General features: G+C 45.7%; 1 protein-coding gene across 1 annotated transcript in view; it reads right to left on the reverse strand.

Annotated features, from left to right (window-relative positions):
- Positions 1-4,674: 4,674 nt before the first annotated feature.
- SH3RF3 (SH3 domain containing ring finger 3) overlaps positions 4,675-24,318 on the reverse strand; it is a gene marked incomplete at its 3' end in the record, with an annotated part of 228,873 nt that continues 209,229 nt past the window's right edge. The window contains exons 9-10 of the mRNA XM_084282789.1: positions 12,092-12,429; positions 4,675-4,843 (exon numbers count right to left, since the gene is read on the reverse strand). Coding sequence (XP_084138915.1) covers positions 4,675-4,843; positions 12,092-12,429 — 507 coding nt within the window. The remainder of the gene's footprint in view (positions 4,844-12,091; positions 12,430-24,318) is intronic.

Here is a 24,318-nt window from a genome sequence, read left to right on the forward strand (position 1 = left end):
ATTCTGGTCCATTAAAATATGTAAACAGAGGGCCCCGCCGCTTAGCTGTCACGTATGCTGATAGCCTCTACGCACTGAAAGGCAATTCTCTCCCCTGGCTGCGCTATCACGTAACCTCATCAGAAGACGAACAGCCTCCTTACCCCCAAACATTTCCCAATTTGCATTTAGATTGTTCAGAGGAAGACGCTTCCCGGCTCCCTCAGACAAAACCCGGTTGTCATTTAGCACAGCGGCAGCCAATTTACGTTCCCATTAATGCGGATCCCAGGCAATTATACGGGGAGGGGAGGGGGGAGACCCTAACAGATTGCCCCCCACCCCTGTGCCTGCTCGGTTTATTGCCAAGCGGGCAGCTGCAGGGCAAATTGGATGCACCCGTGAAGAGGAGCACGTTAATGCTCTTCTGCTACTGCTTTGGGGGGACAGAAGGTGTGGGGTGGACCTTGTGCATGCCTCGAGTCCCTCTGCAGCATCGCCAGCTGGGAGAGACTCAAAAAAGTGCTGAAAATCCCTTTCTGTGACTTCCTCGCTGAGCCCATGGGATGCTGAGTGATAAGGGTGCAAGGGGACGGGCTCACCTGCAGCAGAGCTGCCCCTATAACTACGGGGGGAAGAGGAGCCCAGTGCCAGCCCCTGCCTGGTGGCCTGGCTCGGGTGGCTGAGAAAAAACAAGTGGGTTTCTGTGGGTGGGGGAGACACCCACGCTCCAGTAATTGGAAATCCATCTGTGGCCGCTTGGAAAGTTATTTTTGCTACATGAAAGGCTGGGATGTGAGGACAGGGCCTTCTCCAGACTGTATCACCTCTTGGCTCTCCTGCTAGGACAGCTCATTTATTTGGCTTGGCAGCGGCGCGCCGAGCTGCGGGTCTGCCAGGTTCACCATGTTGTAAGGAGCTGCTGATGTCAGGAAGAGCTTTTGGACGCAGGAAAGCCCCGCAGATGTTGTCCAGGTGGTTCTGCTCTCCACAAGCAGTTTCGGCCCAGCCAAGCCGCGTTACAACTTTACGATGATTATTTTTCTGTTGAAACCCGGCTGGAATCACGTCGTGCGCTGGGGCAGGAGCAAAGCGCGAGGTGCGGGGCCGGGGCTCAGCGAGGTACGTGGCCTCGGAAAGTAGCTGGCCTGCTCCTCCCGATGGCATTTTGCACTGTCCTGTGGGTCAAACCGGGCAGCTGGCGAGGCTAAACAGGAGGGAAAGCTGCTGCATCCCCACGTTTTAATTCCTGCGTTTCCCACATTTTAATTTTTTTGACTCAGGAGCCAGGTCTGCAGGTTCCCCGGCTGTACTCAGCCCTGGGGACACACGGGGCACGCTGCCAGCACGTTGCCTGTGCCCATGCAGGGATCTTCTTCTTCTTCTTCTGCCCACCAACCTGCTCAGCCTGAGGGTTGAAGGCTGCTGAGGTCCTTGAAAACACCTTGAACACCTCCAGGGATGGGGCAGCCACAGCTTCTCTGGGCAGCCTGTGCCCGTGCCTCAGCACCCTCTGAGTGAAGAAATTATCTCTAATGAAGAGAGAAACCTCAATCGAGTTGCCTTAATGTTTATTTTATTTAAAGAATCAGAAACACAGTCATTGTAGTTCATTTGTACTCATATCCGCCAACATTTCCTAAACCACATTAACATTCATGTATAACAAAACATTTTCTGAGCTGTGCAAAGTCCAAACAATTCGTTCAATCACTTGAACCCACTTCTAGAACAGCAAACCTGGCATTTTACAGACTGAGGCCACCAGAAGGATTCTTCCCCTTTCCCTCCCTGTTGCAGGAGATGCAAATCTCCTTCCCCTTCCCCTTGTAAGACAGGTAGAAGTTAGACCACAGTACAAGTCAAACCTCTCTCAGCCCAGGAGTTTCCAAATGGCACTGGGTCACGTTTCCGTATCACGGATCTGTATTTTGTTCTGCACTTGTGCTCCCTGCATGGAAGTGATTTGTCCAGGAAGATTACTCAATAACCCGGAGTGTGATGCTAAGCAGTAAACAGGGGCCAGAAAACAGCTGTGATCCAAACAGATCTCCCCCCCCCCAGCCCCAACTATTTTTCCTTGCAGGAGGTATGACGGGAAGGGTTGTTGTCCATTAAAAAATACACCATCCTCCCCTGCAGAATAGATATTAAAGCACTGATTTCACGACACAACATCTGCGTGTTTCCCTTTATCTTCTCACATACCAACTTTTGTCCTGCTAGAGTTAAGTGTTAAAAGGTGGAAATCTGGAACCATTTTAGATCTGGCTAAACACAATAGGCAGCAACCAAGCCGTCATCCTGTTCTGTTTTGCTGCGTGTAGTAAATGTACCCATGGAACAGAATTTTAAAAGAACTTTAACCGCTGTAAGTTGTCAGAAAAATCTCCCCGTCTCTGACGGAGCTAACCCAGAATTTTTATTGGACTCGATAACACGCATTTTGGCATTTCCAACTCGCTAACTGTGCAGTTTCCTGTTTGAGGTGCAGCAATACCAATTGTGATTTGGACCAAATAAACGGACTGATATGGCTCTATTCTCAAGCAAGTCTTTCCAGAAGACATTTCTTCAATCTCTTAGAGGTTATGAAAAGGCAATTTCCTCTCAACAGTAACTAAACTTTTAGTGGCTGACTCATTACAATCTGGAATACGAACAAATGCGGCAATGTTGAATATAAAAAGAAACATCCTGAAAATAATGCCTCCCTGTTCGAAGGTGCTATACTTGGCCATGGACTGTGTTTCTGGAATCTGTTTGTTACGTGTGACAGCAAGAAGAAACTTATTTTACAGAGAACAAAGTCACAGAGCTGAACTTAAATAGGAACCTTCACTTACACGTTTTTTGATATGTACTAGTATACACGGCTTGAATGAAAAAAAAAACTTACACCTTCACATATGAAATACTGGCAACGTAGTAATGATGATCACCCACTGGGCCTCTTCCTTTTAATAAGATCATCTCCAGGTTACAGTGCCTCCAACATGCTTTTAAATGACCACCACATGTTGGCTTTGGCGAAGAGCCAGCCGCCGGGAAAGGCAAGGTACAGATACAGCTAAGAAAATTCTTTCATCACATTTCATTCACCAAGAGCTGATTTCTTTTTAAATACTCTCACAATTACATTATTGAATTTTTCTCATTCTGCTTCATAGGAATAACTGACTAAACTCGCTTTACATTTATTGCACCTTTAAGTCCCTGGTAGATGGAAGCTCATATTGCCTGATACGATTTGTATTGTAGCTTGACTGTGTTAAGAAATTGAACAGTCTCCAAAAACTGTACATTTCTACAGTAAGAAATCGTGTGTCGGTAATGCTAATTACAGCCGTCGCAGATCAGCTCTCATCTCCGTGATGCAGCAACAGAGGAAAACTCCAAGGTCCCTGCGCGTGCTAGAACCTGCAGTGTTCTTCTTATTGCCATGAAAAAGTCAATTAAAGCGACTCCTCCGGGAATTGCTTCCAATTCTGGAGTAATTATCACTCTCCAGACAGAATGCTGTGCTTCAGCGTGGGTCTTCAGACATTATAAATATGCAAGAGAGAGCGAGCATGTGCATATTGCACGGGCACGCTCCTCCAGGTATATTTATCAGTGACCAAGCAGCTTTTTCTCTTTTCCTCTATGAAGCATGAACAGTCTGATCTCGTTCTTCAGGTACACTTCTGATTTTGTGTGTTGAATGCAAGCTTTGTTGCAGCCTCTCTGTTTAACCAAATCGAATCTTGAACAATTAAAAAAAATAGCACCAGATGTATGAAAAAGAGGAAATGTCTGATCTAGTAGGAATATATATAAAGTATAACAATTCTTACAGTAAAAAGGTACGTCATTACAAAAAAGCAATGGAAAGTGATACGGAAGGACACAACTCCATGCTGCATATAATAAGGGCAGAAGACAGACAAAAGGGATTCTGCTTGAATAACCACAGTTTCATGGTGGAGCCAAACTTCCTCCAGGATCTCCCCGGTGCAAATGCCGGGACACATCAGATGATAGGGGACTCTGAGCAGTGACACACTTACCGACAAACTCACGCAGCATCTCTCTGAGGTATATAGAAAGCATGACGTTAACGTTTTGGACTCCTCCTTCTTTCTTGCATGACGACGCGCAAATCTTTAGTCGTGATTTTTTATTTATTTATTTATTTTTATTCCACCCTCCCCTCCCTCTTTTTCCGTCAAGAAAAAACAAAATCCCAGTTTAAGAGCTTCCTAGCACACCTCCGTGAACTCTCAAATCCATCTTGCATAGGCCAGTAATAAGAACACTGCAGCTCTGACAAATAAGTTACAGCAATATAACAACTTTCCTCTTAATTTTTTTTTCATTCTTTCTTTTTTTTTTTTTTTTAAAGATATTTTCTCTATAATTTACACAAAGGGATAACAGCCGGAGTTCGGGTCACGTACAGTCCGGATGGGCGTCCTTTCAGTCTGTGATTCCAGGTGGAAGGCACTACTTCAACATACCACTGTATGCACCGCGCGCGGGTTCAGAAGCACAGCGGGGCGCTGCGTCTCCAGAGCTGTAGACTGAAGGGCCTGGGGGGAGTCTTTGGAAATAAAAATGGCAGTGGTTATCAGTCCAGTTTCCCTTTGCTGTCTCTCCTTGTGCTATGCAGTTTCCCCTGACAGCTCCTCCAGCCCGGAGAGCCGTGCTCCGTGCTCAGAAGCTCTCTACAAAGCTCCCGGGGAAGAGGCCCGTCCTGCCGTTCCTCTGTAGCGTCCCTTTGTACCAGCCGTCCTCCCGCTTCTTGTGCACAAACACAATGTCTCCTTCCTTCAGTTCGATCTCCGCCTCGCTCTGCGGCGGGTAGGGAACCACAACGCGGTACCTTCGGAAACAAAAAAGGCAAAGAGGGTGTCAGACACAGCCCCCGACCCCGACCTGTGGTGCGGGGCGGCCATGTCGCAAGAGATGGGCGGGCATGGCCGGGCCTGCACCTTGTCCCCCCCTCAGCTTGTCTGGCACCGTCCTGAGCCCCTCAGCACCTCCTGGGCTGGATGTGAGGGGCTGTGTGGACAGACAGGGTGGCTGTCAGACCCCTCAGCCCCACTGAGGGCCCCCTTGGGGGTTCCTCAGGGATGTGACTGGGAGGGATGCATCCCCAGGGAGAGAGATGCGTGCCAGCCCCTGCTTGGCTGCTGGGAGCCTTTTGCCTCTTTCTGGTGCCGACCTGTAAAGTGAGATCTGTAAGGCAGCCTGGCTTTCATGCTGCTTTTGCTGCTAATGAAGTGTCAGCGCCAGCAGCTGCCTGAAACCCCATGTCAGGCCGGCCTGCTCCGGGACAGAGAAAGGAGCTGGCTTCCTCCTCCCCTCCTGCGCCCCATTCCTCAGCCCAGCGGCCCCAGGGGCTGCTGCTAGCTCGGCCAGGAAGAGCTTCAGGACATGGGAAGATTTGTAATTGGGAAAAATAAAAAAAAACTGGCTGTGTTTCGAGGCAGAAACATCACCTCGCCTCTCCCTCCCCCGCTTCCTGCGAACCAGAAACCTTGAGGAAAAATACGTTTGGGAACATCAGTAAGTCAGGTTTTCTCCAAGCAGTTGTGTCTGAGGCAGCTACATTTTCTACTAAAACTCAATATCATAGGAAGATTGCTGGCCATATTGACCAGAGGCTTCTCTGGGACGTGCTCTGGAGCCGGATGGTGACAGCAGGACGGTGCTGCCACATGCCTGGAGCGACAGCCTCGCTCACTGCCGCATCCCTCCATCCCAAACGGGACTTGGCAGGGCTCTGGCAGACTGCCTTCGGTATCAGCAGAGCTGCCAGAGCACTTCACATTTGTCTTCTTGCTGTGAATGTGCTTTGGGTCCCTCAAACCCAAAGGGAAACTAAACTGGAAAGATGTGAAATTGCTTTCGAAGCCTCTCCAAACCAAGAGGGAGCCCTACCCAGGCCCTTTTACACCGGCGCACTTGTGAGCAGAGCTGGGAACTCACTCTGCCTCACTCTTCTTCCTTCTCAGCACGTGTACTTTCACGGTCCTCTGGCGTTTGCTTAACAATCAATACCTGTCTTGCTAATTGCAACGTAATGAATATGGTACGATAGTTGCCAATTGATTATCTAAAGCCCATCTCCTGAGGATTAATATTTCCACAACCGCTGGATGGCCGCTGATGCCCCAGTCAAGCTTTTACCAGGCAAGCATTTATTTAAAATAATATCCTGTCTTTTAGGACTGAGTTTGACATGCTCTGAAGGATCTGGAGCACTCCCTGCAGCCATTCCCTGTGACGTGGTACCAAGGCAAGGGGTTACAGAATCAGAGAGAGAATCCCAGAATCATCTAGGTTGGAAGAGACCTCCAAGATCCCAGAGTCCAACCTCTGACCTAACACTAACAGTCCTCCACTAAACCATATCACTGAGCTCTACATCTAAACGTCTTTTAAAGACCTCCAGGGATGGTGACTCCACCACTTCCCTGGGCAGCCCATTCCAATGCCTCACAACCCTTTCGGTAAAGAAGTTCTTCCTAACATCCAACATAACTTGGTTGTTGAGTGGCAGCTGCTGGTTTTCTTTGCAGACATTTCTCAAGTAGCTAGTGACCGCTGTTCTGAAGCTAGGGACCCCGTTTTGACATGACTGTGAAAATACCAGATTTGGCTACACGTTTGGACACCTCCACGGCCAAACGTCCTGTTACTTGGAAACACATTCAACTCCATTTGGAGTGGGGGTTCTGTTCAAAAACCTGATTACAGCCTCATTAACTTGACAGGGCAACACTGTCGTGTGGGAAATGGGTTTGTTCGAGTGCCATCAAAAATCTGTTGGTCACCTCCATCAATAAATCTCATTGTCACTTCCTTTCTCTGCAGAAAAGCAAATAACAGAGGTTGAAAAGTGTGCTGCTGGCTGGCTGCAGGAAAACGGTCTATCACGCTATCATCTGTGGAACCGCTACACTTACATCGTGAGGCTTTGCCAATTACAGCCATTATGCAAATGAATGCACACATTATTTCAAACACTCCGCTGCAGTGTTGATTAATTAAATTATCAGAGTGGAACAATTTTAGCTAAGACGACGCCAAGTTTCAGATCTCACAACGCCACGTACAACCGGAGCTCTGCTCCGGGATCTCGAAAGGCTCTGAGGAAGAGGAGGGCTGGAACAGCAAAAGGTTGTGTCTGGTGCAGGGTCCCCCAAAAACCCACCTGGAGCTGCCAACACCTCAGGTCATACCTTAAGTGCACGGCCAACCTTTTAAAGGCAGGCTGGGCCCTAGGAGTGATGAGTTGGCCGTCCCTAAATGGTTCACATTTGAAGGGAGGTGACCGCGCTCCATAAGAATGTGCCCATCTTCATAAAAGGGATCCTCAGAGCATTTCCTTGGAGAGTTAAAAAAAATAAATCCCAGTCACTGCCTTACAAAACGAAGCACTCCTTCCCATTTAAGGAAACCCCAAACGCTACGGTTTAAATTTAATTAACTACGGTACCTCCTAGGATAACACCAAAGTGTTTTTGATGGAATAAGGAAATCTTAGACACAAAAGCCCTTGCAAATCGGTTAAGAAGTCCTCCGTGGGAGACAAAAAAAATATAAAATAAAATAAGATGCTTGCATTTTTGTTTCCCTTGAGAGGCTTTTGAAGCAGTGCCGGGGAGAGCCAGAGCAATCAAGGTTGCAGTGTGCAGAAAAAAATGATCAGACAGCAGGGCTGCCAGCAAGGGGCTCGCAGGCACCATAGATCGCTCCTGTCAGAGCATGTGCTGCCACTCTGAAACCTCCAGGTGGCATTTCAGCCTAGTTTGTTTTTTTTTTTTTTTTTTTTTCTCTAGAGCTTAACTCATGTATTAGCCATACATATATGCAAATACATAGATTAGCCGTATTTTCTGGCAGAAAAGCCCTTTTTCTCTTCTCCCCCCCCCAAGACGTTCTCCCTCGCTCCCAAAAAGGCAGTCCTCTCTGCTTCTATTTATATCTCCACTTTCCATTTCCCTTTTTGTCCCCTTGTCTTTGAGAAGCTGCAATAAAATTGCAGGTTTCCTCACATCATGCTGCCTCCTGGCATTTCAGATGGATCTCAGAGACATCCCATTTTTGTCGAGGTCACGCTATACCTCTAATTCACCAACTTTTCAAAACGCTAAGTGGCTGGGCACCAACCACGATTGCAAGTGTGGCAAGCACCTCTGCCTATTATTAACGACGTTGGGTATTTTCTGCTGCAAATTGTACCTTCAGACAGTCATAACTCTGCCACAGGCTGACCATTTCATCCCAAACTCTCCACAATGTCAGGCTGAGGGTCCCACGTGCAGCCTGGATGGTCCCATCACTTCGAGGGAGAACGTCAGGGTATTTTTGCAGTGCCAGCAGGACGCAGGTGAGGGCTTTCCCAAACTGCTATCGCCTCCCTATACTCGGGGAGCTGAGGAAAAACAGGACCATGATGGAAACTGGAAGCCCTGAGATGAGGTGTGGACCTGCCTGCTGAGAGGGAAGCCGTGCTGAGCTGAGCACATAAGGGAAGAGACGTGTGGCTGCCGAAGCCACCTCATCCTCTGCGGAGGCTGGAAGATGCCAAGCCAGTGACCCCGGCTAAATTCACTGAGTAGTGCAGGTGCGAGGCGAGCGGATTCTCCGGCTCCTCCAGCTGCAGAGCCTCGTGCCACGCTTTCCACAGAGCGAGACTCATCTCACGCATTTTAGCAGCGTGGGAGGCAGTTGTCTGGTCTGAATTACTCACGCGGGCTCCTCTGCCAGTGCACGCAGACAGGCATTGAGCAGCATTGATCAGAACTGATCGGTAATTAAGGGCTGAGCTCAGGCCTGAACACTGAGGGGGAAAAAGAACACCGAGTATCTGCTTACTGAGTCAATATGTGCATCTAGTACAATGACGGAGGCCCAGAGATTTACAAAATAGGGGTACAATAAGGCAAATTAGGACTGCAGGGCTAACCTCCACTCTGGAAATATTGCAGGATTCAATTCCCGAGGTGGCTAATTCCAGTTTCCCAGTCCTGAGGCAGGTGCCCCTAGTCGGAGAAGCACCTAACCATGTGTACACGTGTTTGGTTACAACACACTCCCGAGGTCATTTCTCTGGTATCGCTTTCCAGGAAAGAAGCACGCCCTTCCTTTGCTTTCCCTTCTGGCAAAGACATACGTGCACACCGAAATTGAAGTCAATGGGCGCTGAGCACATGCTTGAATGCTCCCTTGAATTGAGAGTTCGATTTCTAACGTGGCAGTGATTTGTAGGGAGGACACAGGGGAACACGGAGGGGGCTATTTTAAAGGTCAGACTCACTGCTCCTATTTTATTCTGCAGTGCTGCTGTGGCCACAACGTGCTCGAAGGCTCCCGGAAAACCATGCGAACACCGCGCGGGTGTGCCGGTCGTGACGGCAGGGCCGGCCATAAAAGCTTCATCAGAGAATGAGTGCCAGTCCCTACGAAAGAGTCAACAACGCGTGACATGTTTCACTCAGGTTCGCATTTGGGAACGGTGCCAGCCAGCCGGGGGGACATGGCTCAGGCACGCACCCGATCGGCTCTCCCGCTCCTCTCCGCGCGCATCTTCTTGAAGGGGGTGGCAGGGAAAAGAAAAGATAAATAAACAATAAAATAAAATAAAATAAAATAAAATAAAATAAAATAAAATAAAATAAAATAAAATAAAAGCTGCAACAAGGGCCATGTCGTGCACCTCCCAATGGTGCTAGTGGCACGGCTGCTTGTCCTTGACCAGTAGCCTGGCCGTGGCGAGTGCCGGAGACGCCGGGCAGCCTGCAGGGGAGAAGTAGCTGTGCTCTGCTGCCTGTGTGAGCCCCGTTCGAATGCCGTAAATATGAAGGAATGTGCTACTCCTTCCAACCTTCCCGTGCTCCGTTTCTGTGCGCACAGATGGGCGTTGGGGGACAGAAAGCCAAGTACAGCTAAGTGCGCTGAAATGCTCCGCAGCTTTTTAAAATTTCATCCAGCATCTGAATCTGTTTATCTAACCTTTTTTTTTTTTTTTTTTTTTTTTCTTTTTCCTTTTCCTCCCCTCTCTTTTCTTTCTCGGAGAATTGCTCCTACTGTGCAGATGAAATGCACCAAAATGCAAACAAGCGAAATGTGGAGCTGAGTGATGTTGAATGCAAGTTCCTCCGCTGCCAGATGTGAAGAGAACAAGTGGTTTGAAAACCGTAATTTGTTTTAAAAAAAATATAATTTGGTACTTCTGAGCAATTTGATGATTTAATGAGCACAGATGGATGTGGGATGAATTTCTAAGCGACAAGTGTTTAATGTATCTGCTCAGATTATTCCAGGACTAAGCATTATCCTTCCTAGTGCATGAAGGTAATTAATATTTCCCATTATGGGCATGAAAAAGCCCATACGATCAGTTAAGGAACGCAGATACACCAATGATATGGAAGTTAATTCATAAATCAATTAAAGCATCTTGCCTGCTGTGTATAATTAGGGTTACTTCAATTATAGCTTATTTTCAGATTTAAGACTCAGGAATCAAAACGCTTAAAACCGGAGGAAGTTCCTCCCCACCATATACTGCAAGCGGAAGGCTTTGCACAGTCGTAGCAGCCTGCATCTATTTGCTCCTCATCCCAGCAAGGCTGAGCAGACGCAGCTAACTCGTGTCCCTCCGGCTCCATCCCGTTTCACTCCAGCTGCTTATAATTGCCATTAGTTGAACGTCTCACTGTCAGGGCCCTCCAGAGCTGAAATGAGAAATTTGTAGGATACGGGGCTGGCCCTGGCGTGTTAAATAAGGTGTCGCCAGGGAATAATGCTCCTCCCGGCTTCTTCTCATGGCTAGGTTTAACTAAAGGTGCAGCATTCCACTGATGTAGTTACGCCGGTGCTAAATCTGGTTTATATTGATTTAGCTTTTCTTATAGCATTAATCTAAACTGATGTAGACCAAATTAAGTGTGCCTAAATAGGGATTGGTTTTTCACTCTTTTCACTAAATTGGTTTTTCATGGATTTTAAGGGCAAGAGACTACTCTGATAGTGTGCTCTTGCTGCCTTCATTACAGCGCTGAAGGACTTGCCTGTATTTATTTCTGCTTCAAGCCTAATAGCTGTGCTTGAACCACCACATCTCTTTCAGACAAAATGCTCAACCCAGAATAAAAATATTCCCATGTCTGTTCCCTTCTTCAGTCTCCTACAGCCTGGTACCAAGCTGTTCCTAAGCCTGCTATTTAACAGATGCAACAAAGATCTGCGTATCACTTCCTAACAGCACATTGTTTTAAATTTTCCATTGTTCTTATGATATTCCTCTGAGCTCACTCCATCTCGCCTCAAATTTGGCTCTTCTGAAATATGCTCTTCCTTGGTGTTCTCCTCACCAAAGAGTTGAATTATCTCTGTACCATCGTGTCTACCCCCTTCATCACCTTCCTCCCACCTTAATCACACGTCCTGCAGCAGCAAAGACTTTATGTTGGGCAGTCCAGGTCCAAGACCCAACTCTTTTTCTAGGGATTCCCAGTCTAGAGTTACATGCAATGCCAAGCAATGAATCAGTCTGCAATCTATGTGGTATCTACTGGTCATCTCTGTACAATTTCTCAGCAGGACACTTTGTGGTAACAGGCCAAGTGCCTTAGAGAAGTTTAAATATGTTACAGGGTCACTGTTATCATCCCAGCCAAATTTCAACCTGTCTTCAGTAAACACTGTAAGGTGTGGACTGTCCTGTAGCATCCCTTGTGATGCCCTGCATCAGCTGCTCCGTAACCCTGACTAGATTCAGGGTCAGGCTGACCTGTCTGACGCATTTCATTTCGCCTCTTTCATACTCTCAGACAAAAATGATTTCTTTCAAATTTCTGCAGCTTTACTGTTGTTCCAAAATTGCTACATGAGAGCCTCACAAGTTTATTAAAATGCTGGGATCCCCTTTAGAAGTGGTATTTGCCACAGAACCCACACCCTTTGGGCTGAGAAAGCACTGCCCTCCTCTCCATTTAGCCACCTGCAGTCAATCTCCAGAGCTGAAAAACCCAACAACCCTTGAGCAAGTCAAACTTGCAGCTCTCCCTGAGGATGGCTGCATGCTCCAGGTGACCCCTGGAGACACCCAGCTTACCTTTCCCGAGGCAAAGGCTTGGGCTCTGGCCGAATAGCTGCCATGGAAGAGAGGGGCTGCCTGGCAGGAGAAGGGATGGAGAAATTCAAATCCAAGGAGCCTGTTTTTCTGTGCAGAGGCTCCAGCCCCATGGCTCCCTGCATTTCGCTCTCGATAGGGCACGAGCCGGCCCTGCCGTGGCTGGAGAGGGAGGAGAGCTCGGGTCCCACTGCCCCTTGTAGGACCCCTTCGATGGCCGCCTGGGGGTCGTGCGTGGGGGACACGGACGGCGGGGAGCGCGACTTCTTTTTCGTTGATGCTCCTGCTAGCAGCTTCAGCAGCCCGCTCTTCTTCTCCTTCTGCAAAGGAACCAAAGGAAATTAGGGCAGTGGGCAAACATCCCTCATCCCTGTTCTTCTGCTGGAAAATATCACCGTGTGGCAGGAAACTTCATAAAAGAGTTCAACCTCTTGCTGAAGAGATGCGTCAGACCCTGCATGATTTTTATAACAATGAGAAATTCTGCTACACGTCTACCTCAAGCACATACAAACACAGAATATTCTTTCCTGCAGGTAGAAAGTTTTTTTGGGTGCACTGTGTGCAGAAACTGCCCATCTTCTGGCACAGAGCACGAGGCTCGAGTTGCAACCAGCAATGCTCTGCAGTCATTTTTCCATTTTTTTTTTTTAACCACACAAGAAGTTTTGTAAAAGGTCTGTTAGGTTTCTCTCTCCTCCATCAGACGCGCAAGGCATTATCCAAGACTATCTTCAGAGACTCGGGGCTGAGAAGTTTGGCTATATTTGATAATTTGTTCTATAATAGGTTCCTGGGGGGGAAAAAGGAAGCGAACCCAGCAACCACAGTGCTCATGGAAAAGGATCTCTCTATCTTTGAGCAGGAACACTGTTTGGAAATACGAGCCAGCAATTTATTTATTCTCTGTAGACAAAATGTCTCATGCGAGGTTTCAAATGATGCTCATTTATGTACTGACTGCTGAAGTAATTTTTCAAAGCAGCTTTGAAGAATAGGAGGGCTACACTAAAATAAATATAAGCTTTTAGAAGATGCTCAGAGTAGTAAATCTACTTGGAAATGTACTTGGAGCATCTGATAGCCCAGCTCCCCAAGTTCTCGTTTGCACTTTTCAGCTGTCACGGACTGATCAGAAAGCAGAAATACCGTAAATGTTAAAATATGGAAGAGCAAAAGCAAAGTGTAGTTGTTATTTCAGAGACAATGTCCAGTGATTTTTGAAGAACACTCTGAGCTATGCTACGTACGGTGGTCTCCTGCACACCACCAGCTCCGACTATTAAGGGCATTTGTCACTTACAGGTTACTCTACGGATGAAGGGATCCCTCCTGCCAAGATGTTCATCCGGGCAGAACCTGTGGAAGCCAAGGGAGGCTGGCCATATGGCACCGTCAGGTCTAAACCACTGCCTTCATTCCCCTGGATGCACCAGAAAAGCAAGCCAAAGGCCCCTGAGGAGCATCTCCCCTCCCTGTCCAGAAGGCAGCCTTGCAGGAGCTGTGGTAGCTGTGTTCACTGCAACTCACCTGAGGTACCAGAAAATACTTCATGTGTGTTAGAGAGTGTTTCTCTCACTCTCTAATTAAGAAATATCGCGGCTGTCATCATTACATCAAATTTTAAAGCTCTTCAGAAACTGCAAACCTCTCCGTTCCCTGTAGCTCACTGAAACAACAGCTCTCGTGATGCCGGCAGCCTGTGTCAATATGGGTTTGAAGGTGTCTAAAGGTCAGTGCCAGCACACAATAGCCCTTGTGGGGCTCTGGAGAAATGGCTATTGTGCAGCAGTGAGCACTCTGAGCCCCTTTAATTGGCAGCTTTGCACATGCAAAGTAACTACAGGAACTAAAGCCCCGTATAATGAACAATTAATATTCCTAGGTGGTAGCAGCTCTTCTCATTTTTGCTCCTGATTTAAATACCCTGGCAAATTTTCATTAGAGAAACCTTGTGTGTCTAACACCACGTAAGGCATAGCAGCCAAAATCTTTGGAAATAAGAAAATGCGTACATCCACGCCCATCTATACATTAAAAAACATTCGGTTTTGTTTACAACAACAGCTTCCAGCCTACGAGGTTAGCTCCGGCATCAGTTTCTACACCGAAACTCCCATCCTTCAGACAGCAGAGAGCTGTAATGGACTCGCTGATGTACCCGTCCTTCTGCTTTAACAACAGGCAAAAATAAAGAATTGATTTTTCAGCCTCTTCGTATTCAGCCGAGCGTTTTACTAAACTTTCGAGGCTAAGACCTGTGGTCTTCAAAGAGCTAAGATGAAGCACTTCATTTAGAAAACACAGACCTGCTAGTCAAAACCCAAAGAGTCCCATCCTTCCCTCTGTGCCCGTGGGCAAGATATTTGGAGGTGAACACATACAAAAACACCTTGGGTGCCTGGAGTGCAGACATTACATCCCTCTCTCTGGCTCTGCCAAGTGCTCGCAGCCTCTTCTGGCCTCACACTGCCAAGATCCTCTGCTCAGAGCACTTCAAGCAAGACGAGGACTGTCAGGAGCTGGTAATTTATCGTGATGCCTCTCATGAGAAACAGATTGGGGTTGAACCTGCTGCGATCAGCAGTTCAGCTTGAACCCCTTCATGCCTCCTCCTCCCAGCTGTAGAACGGGAGTAAGTTAAAACCCCTCCTGCCGTGGGAATTCATTAACGCTACGAAGCCACACGTTTCTTTAAGTGCAACTGGTCCCTTTCCATGGCTTCGATACCAAAACGAAAAATAAAAAAAAGGATTTTGGAACGGAATGTTAGGACGCAATCCCAGAAAGGATTTATTGCGAGTGTCCAAGTATTATGAATTCATTTAATATTTAGTGTAATAGCAACCATCCTTCATAAGAAATTAATTTAATATTTATACGGCTGTCCAAGACAGACCTTTCTGCAGCAGTTTTCCCTGTAAATCAACTAAGCGTTAGCGGGCATGAGTGCTGCAGAGAAATCTTCAGCAGACCCTGTGGGTTTTGAAAAGAGAGAAGAAGTTTACAGAAGACAGATCTGATGACTTTCAGGAATTAGGTTTTTCAACGAAAAAGAAAAAAAAAAAAAGATGGTTTCCTTTTTCCATTCACAGGCTGCTGTTATATCGCTTTCTAGGAAATCTGTAATCTACTGAAACAGCTGTGCAATTATTGAGTTTTCTTTGTCTGGTAGCTGCATTTCCAATTGACTGCAAACTGTGTTTGACGTCCCTGCCTCCTGAACCCACCAAGGTCAGACCTTTGCATCTGTGCTGATGGATGGATTCACAGCCCTGACAGCCCTTCTCCCATCTCCTGGCTGCTGCCCGCACGTCTAACCGAATTTCAATCAGCACCTTTGTGCTGCTCAGGTTTTACTCGAGGAGGGTCACGGTCAAAAATTTCCAAAACATTAATTTCATAAGGATCAATACCTTCTTAAAAAAAAAAAAGAGAGAAAGAGTGGAAATAGCTTTCAGATAAATCCCAGTTAAGAAAAAAAGGACTGTGAACACAGACAGTATCTGCAGGCCAGAATTTCTTCCTTCCTTCCTTCCTTCTAGGTGGAAATCAGTTGCTGGCAACACATGGATGGGATGGACAATGTTTCTGAGACCCTGAAGCCTTGGGAAGCCAACACTTGGATAGGTACAACTTCCCCTCTATCTGTCTGATCGATGCTCTGTGGGAGCATTTTGAAAAGTGAGTACAGCCTGAGCTCAAGAACTCATGAAAGACTAGATCAGAATTAAAGTCTCAGATATGTAAATGTTGAAATATTTTGCTTCACAGTAATTGGGGATGATTTTTCCCCTCATTAATAACCCCACTTGAAGATAATAACCAGCTCTTCTTTCAGCTTCGGCGATGAGACGAGCACAGAACGCGGCTCCTTGGCTGATGACTGATAACGGAGTCCCGTGTCTGCAAAGTAATAATCATGCCATAATCCAAATACCAATTATACAGCCTGGCTTTATTAATACAAGTCTTCATTTTCTTTCTTTCTTTCTTTCCTTTCCTTTTTTTTTTTTTTTTCTCTTCCAAACCACCCCAATAAACAGAAAATTCAGCTTTAATTTCTTCATCTGCAGCTCCTAATACTTCATTTCCTACCTATCCAGGCTCATTAAATAAATGAGGAGACCTTGCTGCAGCTGATGGAGAAACTGGCTCCAGCCATTGAAATGAGGTAATTTCTCATGCAACACCAGTTACATCAATAGATAAGAGAGCCAGAGGGAGGAAAAAAAAAATCATTTAAAAATGAAGAAAAGAGAAACAAAACCGCTTAAATGCTGCCCTGAGCCCTAAAGAACCAACGAGGAACTCATCTATCAGTCAGTACCCCCAAAACACCACTTTTATTGCTTGTTTAACTTGGTCAGAACTTTTTTCCAGTAAATTGAAGTTAGTGTCTGGAGAGTAATGCATTTTTATTCAGATTCCAACTTGGTTATTGGTGACCAATGCTTGCATTGGAACAGTAGGTGGTCTTTTGGGTTATCTTTCAGGGAAAAAGCAGTTGAAATCCTGCAAAATTATTGGACTTGAGATTTCGATGATTATTTAAAAAGTGCAAAAACCAAACCAGCATCACCTCAAAGGAAAACTTCTCATCTGAGAACTTTTTGGATACGCATTTGTCACTTGCAGTTTGTTAGTATTTCTGGTGAGGCATGGGTGATAGATATGCTTCACAGGACAACAGCAATTATTTTTCCATAATTGCTACACAAATATGTCTGATTTTAGAAAAAGACTAGTTGTACATCTCATGTGGTGTGGAAATACTTGCCAAAGATTTAGTTTTTAATGGAGACAACTGCTTCTGGCCAGACGTCTATTATTATACTCTCAGTATACAAGTATGCTAAGGAACAAACAGGATTTTAGGTTCGTAACATCATTAGCTCTTAAATTCCAGTGATAGTAACATGCACATATACATACATGCACAAACATATTAGGCTTATGGTCACTGACTTTTACAATAACCAATATTAAAGCCATAAATGCCTTGCAGTTAGATCTCACCAGGCCTTTTAAATGTTTTGAAAACAAAACTGAGAAAAGAAATTAGAGTTCAGGCCCCAGAACCGCAAAGCACACAGGCACTCAATCATGTGCTTTTGGTGAGCTGGGGGGGGGGATGCAAGGCTCTAGAGACTACTAAAAGAGATGCAGAAAGAACCTAAAAATATATTTGAATATTCAATTTAGATGGAATATTAGATCTTTCAAATACTGGAACAAAGTTAAAGACTAATTTGCAGGGAAAAAAAATAAAAATCTGAAGTGGAAGCAGAGAGTCGCAGCCACCACTGGGCTTCCTGGAGTCTTTTGCATTCATAACAGCCAGGAGGTAGAAGGAAAAATTACTGGTTCTCTAAAACTATTTAGAGAGAATGAGAGACAGATGATCTGCTACCCTGATATTGTCTTTTTTTTTCTGAGTTTGATGGAGGCAGAAACTGATGGATAGTTTTGTATTTCTTTGCTTTTCCTGTTCTGGTACGCAGGGAATAGGTGATGGTTATGAAAAGTATGGGAAGTTTTAAGATATGCAACTTACTCCATGCCCTGATACAACAGTTTTCAGTGATATTTTTTAGAGAGAAAAGCTGAAACAGAGCACCAGGGAACTGAAAACTACTCAATACCTCGACGAAATTATTCAAAATTGTGTGCTGAAAAAGTGAAGTACAATAACACCAAAGGAGGTGATGAAACCATGGTTCTGGCCAAGTCCATGGCAGCATTTCCACTTATTTACAAGCAGCCAGTATCTCTGGAAATAACCTCAAGCTCAGACGGATGTGTTTTAATCCTGAGTTTAGTCCATCTCTTCCTTTGAAGTGTGAGCAACCTCTCAGGGAGCTCAAAACAAGGGAGCAGACATGATATCCGCGCACACATTTGGCATTCAGCTCCCTTCCTCGCTCAACAATGCTCAAAGCACAAAGCACGGAGTTCTCCTCTGCTCCGTTCTCCTGTCCCTATGCCCCTCAGCCTACAGGCAGAGGCACAAAGCATACATATTTCACATGGAAAGCGTGGTCTCCCATCTCTCTTCAGGAGGAAACTGAACAGAGGAGTTTCAGGCAAGTGCTGCAAGCGCGAGATGCCCAAACATGAGCAGTCGTCCAAGGAATCCTCATCCTGTGCTTCTGGAAGGAAAACCTGGCGCTCTGCAGAGCTATGAGACATGCTGTGAATCCCAGGTGGAAACAAGGAGCTTCCTCAGGTTGAAAAGAAGATCGAAGGTACCCTTCCCCTACCAGTATCTCCCGGCAGATAACTTAAATACCCGCTCTGCCCAGCAGGTTTTGTGAACCCCGTTTCCTAGGCACTTAGTTCTACCCCCAGGTTAACTGGGAATTGTGAATTCCACCACGAATCAAGAGCCTTGGAGGTAATAAACTTCAGCACTCAGCAAAAGTTAATGCTCATTGTGAGACTGGCTGACAAGTCAATGCAGTGCGCGCTCTGGGAATAGAAATCGATAACCCCGAGTATACGCGTGCTGCTATTGACTCTAAATTGGCTATTCTCATACAGAAAGGGAGTCATTCCTAAAGCCCGATGCTCAGCAGTATCAAAAGGCAAAAGATCATATTGGGAATTGCTAGGAAAGGGCTGGAGAGCTTGGCAAAGCTCTCCTACAGGAAACACCATTGTGAAAAGCCCCGCCGTGCCTTCTTGAACACCATGTCCTGTTCTGGCCACCGCAGCTGGAAAAGGCTGTGGACTAAAATTAGAGAACTACAAACAGCGCAGGGAATGGCAACGAGGATAATGAGAGGTGTGGAGCAACTCCTGCACAGTGGAGATGCCAGCTTGGAAAGCAGACGAGTGACGGGAAATAGGATAGCGGCCTACAAAACCCATTACTGCACAGAGAAGGTAACTTGGGAACAGATCGCTTCTTTCTCACAATGCAGGAATTAGGGGAAGCATAATGAGATTATCAGGCAAATGGTTGCAACTGAAAAGTAGGAAGCACTTCTTTACACAACACATAATTAAATACAGGCTTGCTGCACACGGGACCGTGGAAGCCGAAAGTACAAGCAGGTTCAAAAGGGATTAGAGAAATTAATGGAGAACCCATCCAGCAAAGGCTGTTAAAACGATGGTATGGATCCAACCTCTGCTTCAGGAAGCCCCGAGAGGTAAATGAAACAGCACTTGGAGCACACACAGGGTGCCTCCACCTTGCTGCAAAGAGGTAGCAAGTACCCTAAACTGAAGGCCAGAAATTTTAAATCTTTTAAAAAACATATATATATAAATCGAGTATGGATAAATGATTTAGGCAATTTTGGTAGACTAACTGTAGTTTCCAAGGAATTTAAGCAAAACAGATGGACAGATTACAAGCATCTTTCTGAAAAGTTAGGTTCATTTATCAAAGCTAGAGAAAAATCTATCACAGCTTCACTGACAGCACAGGATTCTGAAATGAGAAAAAGATGTAGGGACGCATTAAATTTTAGACAAACTGCTTAGAAATAGTGTTTTTTAAATATGATGATTTAGACTGACTGGTTAGCTTGCTGCTCCTTGTCTTTTGTAGGGAAATGAGAAAGATTTATCGGTCCTGGGGAGCACCGGGAGCAACACTCGCTTTTTGCAGCAAGCCAGAACAAGCTCACTCGTTGAACACTCGAATGAAAGAAAACCCGTGGCAGAGTTCAGGATGTGCTTTGACACACTCTGATCTTACACATAGTTAGCTCTGGCTCTCCCCGTTCGCGAGGGATGGATTTCATTTCAGAAGCAAACAGTTAGAACCGCGTGGTCTTGCCTTGTAATCTTATTAAATGACAGACAAGTGAGATTTGTACTTGTATGGAAAGCAGAAACATGTGGGTAAAAGCTTTGGATTAGCGGAGGTCATCTCGTCCCTTGTCTGTGAGGATTGTATTCCCACTTGGTTGATCCTACTGCAGCAGCCATGCCACCTCGGGCTGTAATTTCAGCACTTCCACCGAGCTAAACAGCATTGGGGTGGCTGGCGCTCAGAGGCGAGACTGCTTGTGAAAAATTCAGGCAGCACAGCAGGTAGATTCTCCTCTCAGCATCAATTCCCCACAGAAGGGAAGCAGGGCTGCCTGTGGACAATGAAAAATTGGCAGGATTTGCGCGCGCCAGACACTGAAACACATTACGGTGAAATAATTCCTACAGACAATTCACCAGTTCATAAAAACGCATTTAACTAGAGACCCAGGAACCAGCCGGGACTGACAGAGCTTATCACACCCACATGGCCTGTGGGCCAGAGGCTGTGAAAGCAACACCCTGTGAACCACTCCTGGGACACACACAGCTGGACAAAGCCCTTTTGCCCTACAGAGACCAATTTGCCACATACAGGAGGAACCAGGAATCCCAAAATCATTTTAAAGGCTTGCAAAGTAACCGGCTGTCAATGTCAGAGGATTGCTCAGGCATGTAAACTACAATTTCTTTGATAAAGTAACCAAGGCACTGCGGCTTTCCAAATGTCACAACACTTGGGTTATTGTTACTAATAAAGCTCTGCGGTACCTAAAGGCTCGCTAGAAGCTGCTGAAGCTCTGGCAGAATTTATTAGAGGAGCATCCTCTCTTCTGCAAAAATTGGGTTTCGCCTAGTTTTGTCTTTTTGTTACTTAAAAAATAAAAATGGAACCTGCAAAGACAATTTGCTAATACAAACACCCCCCTTATGCCAAAGTCAGGTCTTTAGAGGAATGATATTCTCCTTTCTTAAATTAAAGAGCTGAGCAAGAAGGATCCTCAGTGAAATGCCCCATAATGCTGCTAAGCCAAACAAAACAGCTATATGGTAAGGAGGGAAGGGGAGTCAATAGCGTTGTGGCTTTGTTTCCTTTTGCCCTGGTTCATTATACAGCAAAATCTTATCCTCCCACCCTATCTTCCCTTCCTGTGTCTGTTCTATCCACTTTTTCTTCCTAGGCACGTGACCTACAGGTACAATCATCTAATTAAACACAATTGAGGCACACTGATTTAACTAATTGCTACCTGTCACGTTTCCCACCTAAACCACCGTTCTCCATTTCCTCAGCCCACTCCAACTGTGAGACAAAACACGTCAGCTCAGATGTCAGGAGTCAGCTGCCTCGGGTAAACCAAAAGGTCTGGGGAAACGTTTTAAGTCAAAGCTGGCAGTAGGAAACCTTCAGTGGGGCAGCCAGCGAGTGCCCCCTCACACGGGTTGTGGGCATACTCACGTCGTAGCCTCGTGAACTCTCTGGACACAAATGGCTCATGTGCTGCTCCTCTGGAGTGTGCTACATGAGGCTGTGACGCTCGGTTGTATTCTCACAGATGCCACTGCACAAATATCCAGCAGCAACGACAGATATGCAGCATATTCCTCTTTGCTCTACCAAAAGAGGCCAGAATGACCTGGAATCAAAGGTGGCTCCTGCCAACTAATAGCACAAAATGGTCGATTACAACACAGAAGCTCAAAAAGCCTCTGTGGAAACGTTGGTTGCATAGATCTCATATCTGAAAATCACAGAAACTATATAAAGATAAAATCACTGCTGCACTGGAGCAGAAATGACAGCTTTGTCATAACAGCCTGTCTCCAAGCCTGCCTACCACAGCTGAAGTTGAAAACCCCTTTACGCAAGTCAGATGAAAGTGCACGAAGATTTCCCCTTGACCTCAGTGGCTGATCAAATGACGCAGCGTACCCAAAGACTGACAGACAGCCTTTCTTATTTTCATTTTAGCAAACGGGTGTGGGCAAACTCTGGCTTTGAATCATCTCATCTTCAGTTTGGCCTTGGCTAGCTGGAATGTCTCTGCCTAGGAAGAAAACAGAATTATTGGTAGCCTGGTAGTTAAGCACTCACGACTTGTAGCCAAGTTCTTGTACCGTGATTACTATTGCTGCGTCTGACAGTCCTCCTACAGTAGAGCAGACAATATGATGAGTATCTTGAACAAGTTTGCCCTTTCAAGTTTTTCTTGTTTGGACGGCAATGTGTGTGTTTGAGGGGTCCCTTCCAGACTTGCTCTCTCTCTGTTTTAACTCAGCAGCAGGCATCCAAGAAGTCAGACTGAAGACAGATAACCAGATGTTACCAGTTCCTTTGCAACGTGTTCCAGGTAATGATTTTCTGTCAAATGGGAGAGCATTTCAAGTAGGTACCAACAGGGCTTGTCTTAGGCCAGTGCTATTCAATCTTTTCATTAATTGCTTGGTAGATGAGCTAGAGCTCTAAAACCTGCAGTGGGCACTGCGCTGAGTGTGTCTGCCAGCAGCTGAGAGAATAAACAGGGTAAGAATTCAAAACAATTTTCCTAAAATGGAGAAACGGTCCCAAATCAACATGGTGAAATTGAGAAAGACAAGCATGACTTGCAACTGCTTGGAAGGATAAATCAAATGCAGAGATGCAAAATGAGGAGTGATGTGCAAGCAAGCAGCTATGCTGAAAGGGACATGGGAGTTACAGCAGATAACAAACAGGGAGTGAGTCGAGATGCTGCTGTGGAAAAAGCAAAACTCGCCTGGAAACACATTAACAAGCATCTTTTATGTAAGCCATGGGAAGTACTTACTCAACCCTAACAAGGTCTCAGCTGAATTCCACTCTGGGACACTACTCCTCAACACCCCAGCAAGCTGAAGACTGCCCAAAGGAGAGCTGAAAGTATTATCAGACACTCAGAAAACTGTACCTGTGAAGAAAGGCTAGGAACAAGGTCTGGAAGCAGTGAAGTTGTGAGAGCAGAACATGCTATTAGTTCTCTAATACTGAAACTATGGGAAGAGAAAGCTTATCAGCTGCTTCTCCAGAGCAGGACATCAAGAAGCATCTGTAACCATAGAAGATTTAGGAGGGATAATAAGAATTTTTTTACCAATAGGGATGTGGAAGGACTGGAACAGATCTCTCAGGGAAGTTGTAGAGGGATCTTAATTGAGCAATTTAAAGAGAAGTTAGGCATCCGTGGTCTGACTTTCTGGTGAACCCATCCCATGCCTGTGGGGCCATGATCCTTCCTACCTTCTCCCTGCCACCTTCCCTTCTGGTCAGCAGCATCCCTCGGCCAGGTTGTGTCTAAGCCTGCCAACCAAAAGTATCTGGCTTAGAGATAAAACCTATCCAGAAAAAAAAAATAAAAATTAAAAAGTCAGAAAACCAGTTTTCTCTTTTATGTCCTGATCAAAGCCTAGCTTATGCGTTTCCCTTGACACAGCAGGCACCACTGTGTGGACAGGCTCTGCCTGCCCGACCTCCCCCCTCTCCTGTCGCAAAACTGAAGACAGGAAGGGTAACATGATGTGGTACAGGAGGGAATTGAGATCTCTGAAGTCATCAAAAAAGCCAGCGAGTTCCATTTTTAAATATGCCAGGTCTGAACTGTTCATGAGTGGGGACTAAAAAACACAGAACAGCAAATTTACTTTACTGTAAATTAAGTTGGCCATGGCCTCACATTAAATTACTTCTCTCCCTGGGGCATCTGGCGATGAAGCCCAATGCCAGTCTGCTGCTAGAGTGCTGAATACAGTCTGATGTGAATGAATATTTTACCTTCTATAGTCTTGATTTAAAGAAACTTATCAGGGAAGGAGAACCAAGCAAAATATATGCAAAAAAGCAAAGCAACGTGTTGAGTTCTGCCTTTATAATGAATAGTTCTTATGAAAGGATGGCTGCTTGACACCCCAAATTAATTGATTCCAAGCATCCCGCAGACATCGTGTCTGAAAAACAACTTCTGTATGGTGTACTTCCTGAATTCCTCGGGATGATCTTCTCTCTAGAGGGCATAATAAGAGCATTTTTCTTTAGACCAACAGGGACAACCACTGGCTCCATGTCCTCACTTGGTCTGAAGGGAATTACTTGATGCTTGAGACATTCAGACGGAAAAAAAAATAATACCACCACCACCAAAACTCCCCAGCAGATTGACTTTAAAGTGGCTTCACCATTTGGCACAATAAAAGCTGAGGGCTCGTGAATCTTTCTGCTGCTACTGCAAAATGGAAAATAAACAAAAATGTACAAAATAAGACAAATATCCCTCTGCTATAACTTGGTTATGCCCTCAAGTTACACGATGAAAACAGAAGCATGCTGCAGATATCTGTTGTCTGTTACAAAGTCCTGTTTCTGCAGGACTGATGTTTGACAGAAACTGCAATTTAATTTAGTTTACGTAATTCTTCAAACGGAGCTTATT

This window comes from Netta rufina (assembly GCF_964035555.1).
Source record: "Netta rufina genome assembly, chromosome: 1".
In the NCBI taxonomy this organism is placed as follows: Eukaryota; Metazoa; Chordata; class Aves; order Anseriformes; family Anatidae; genus Netta; species Netta rufina.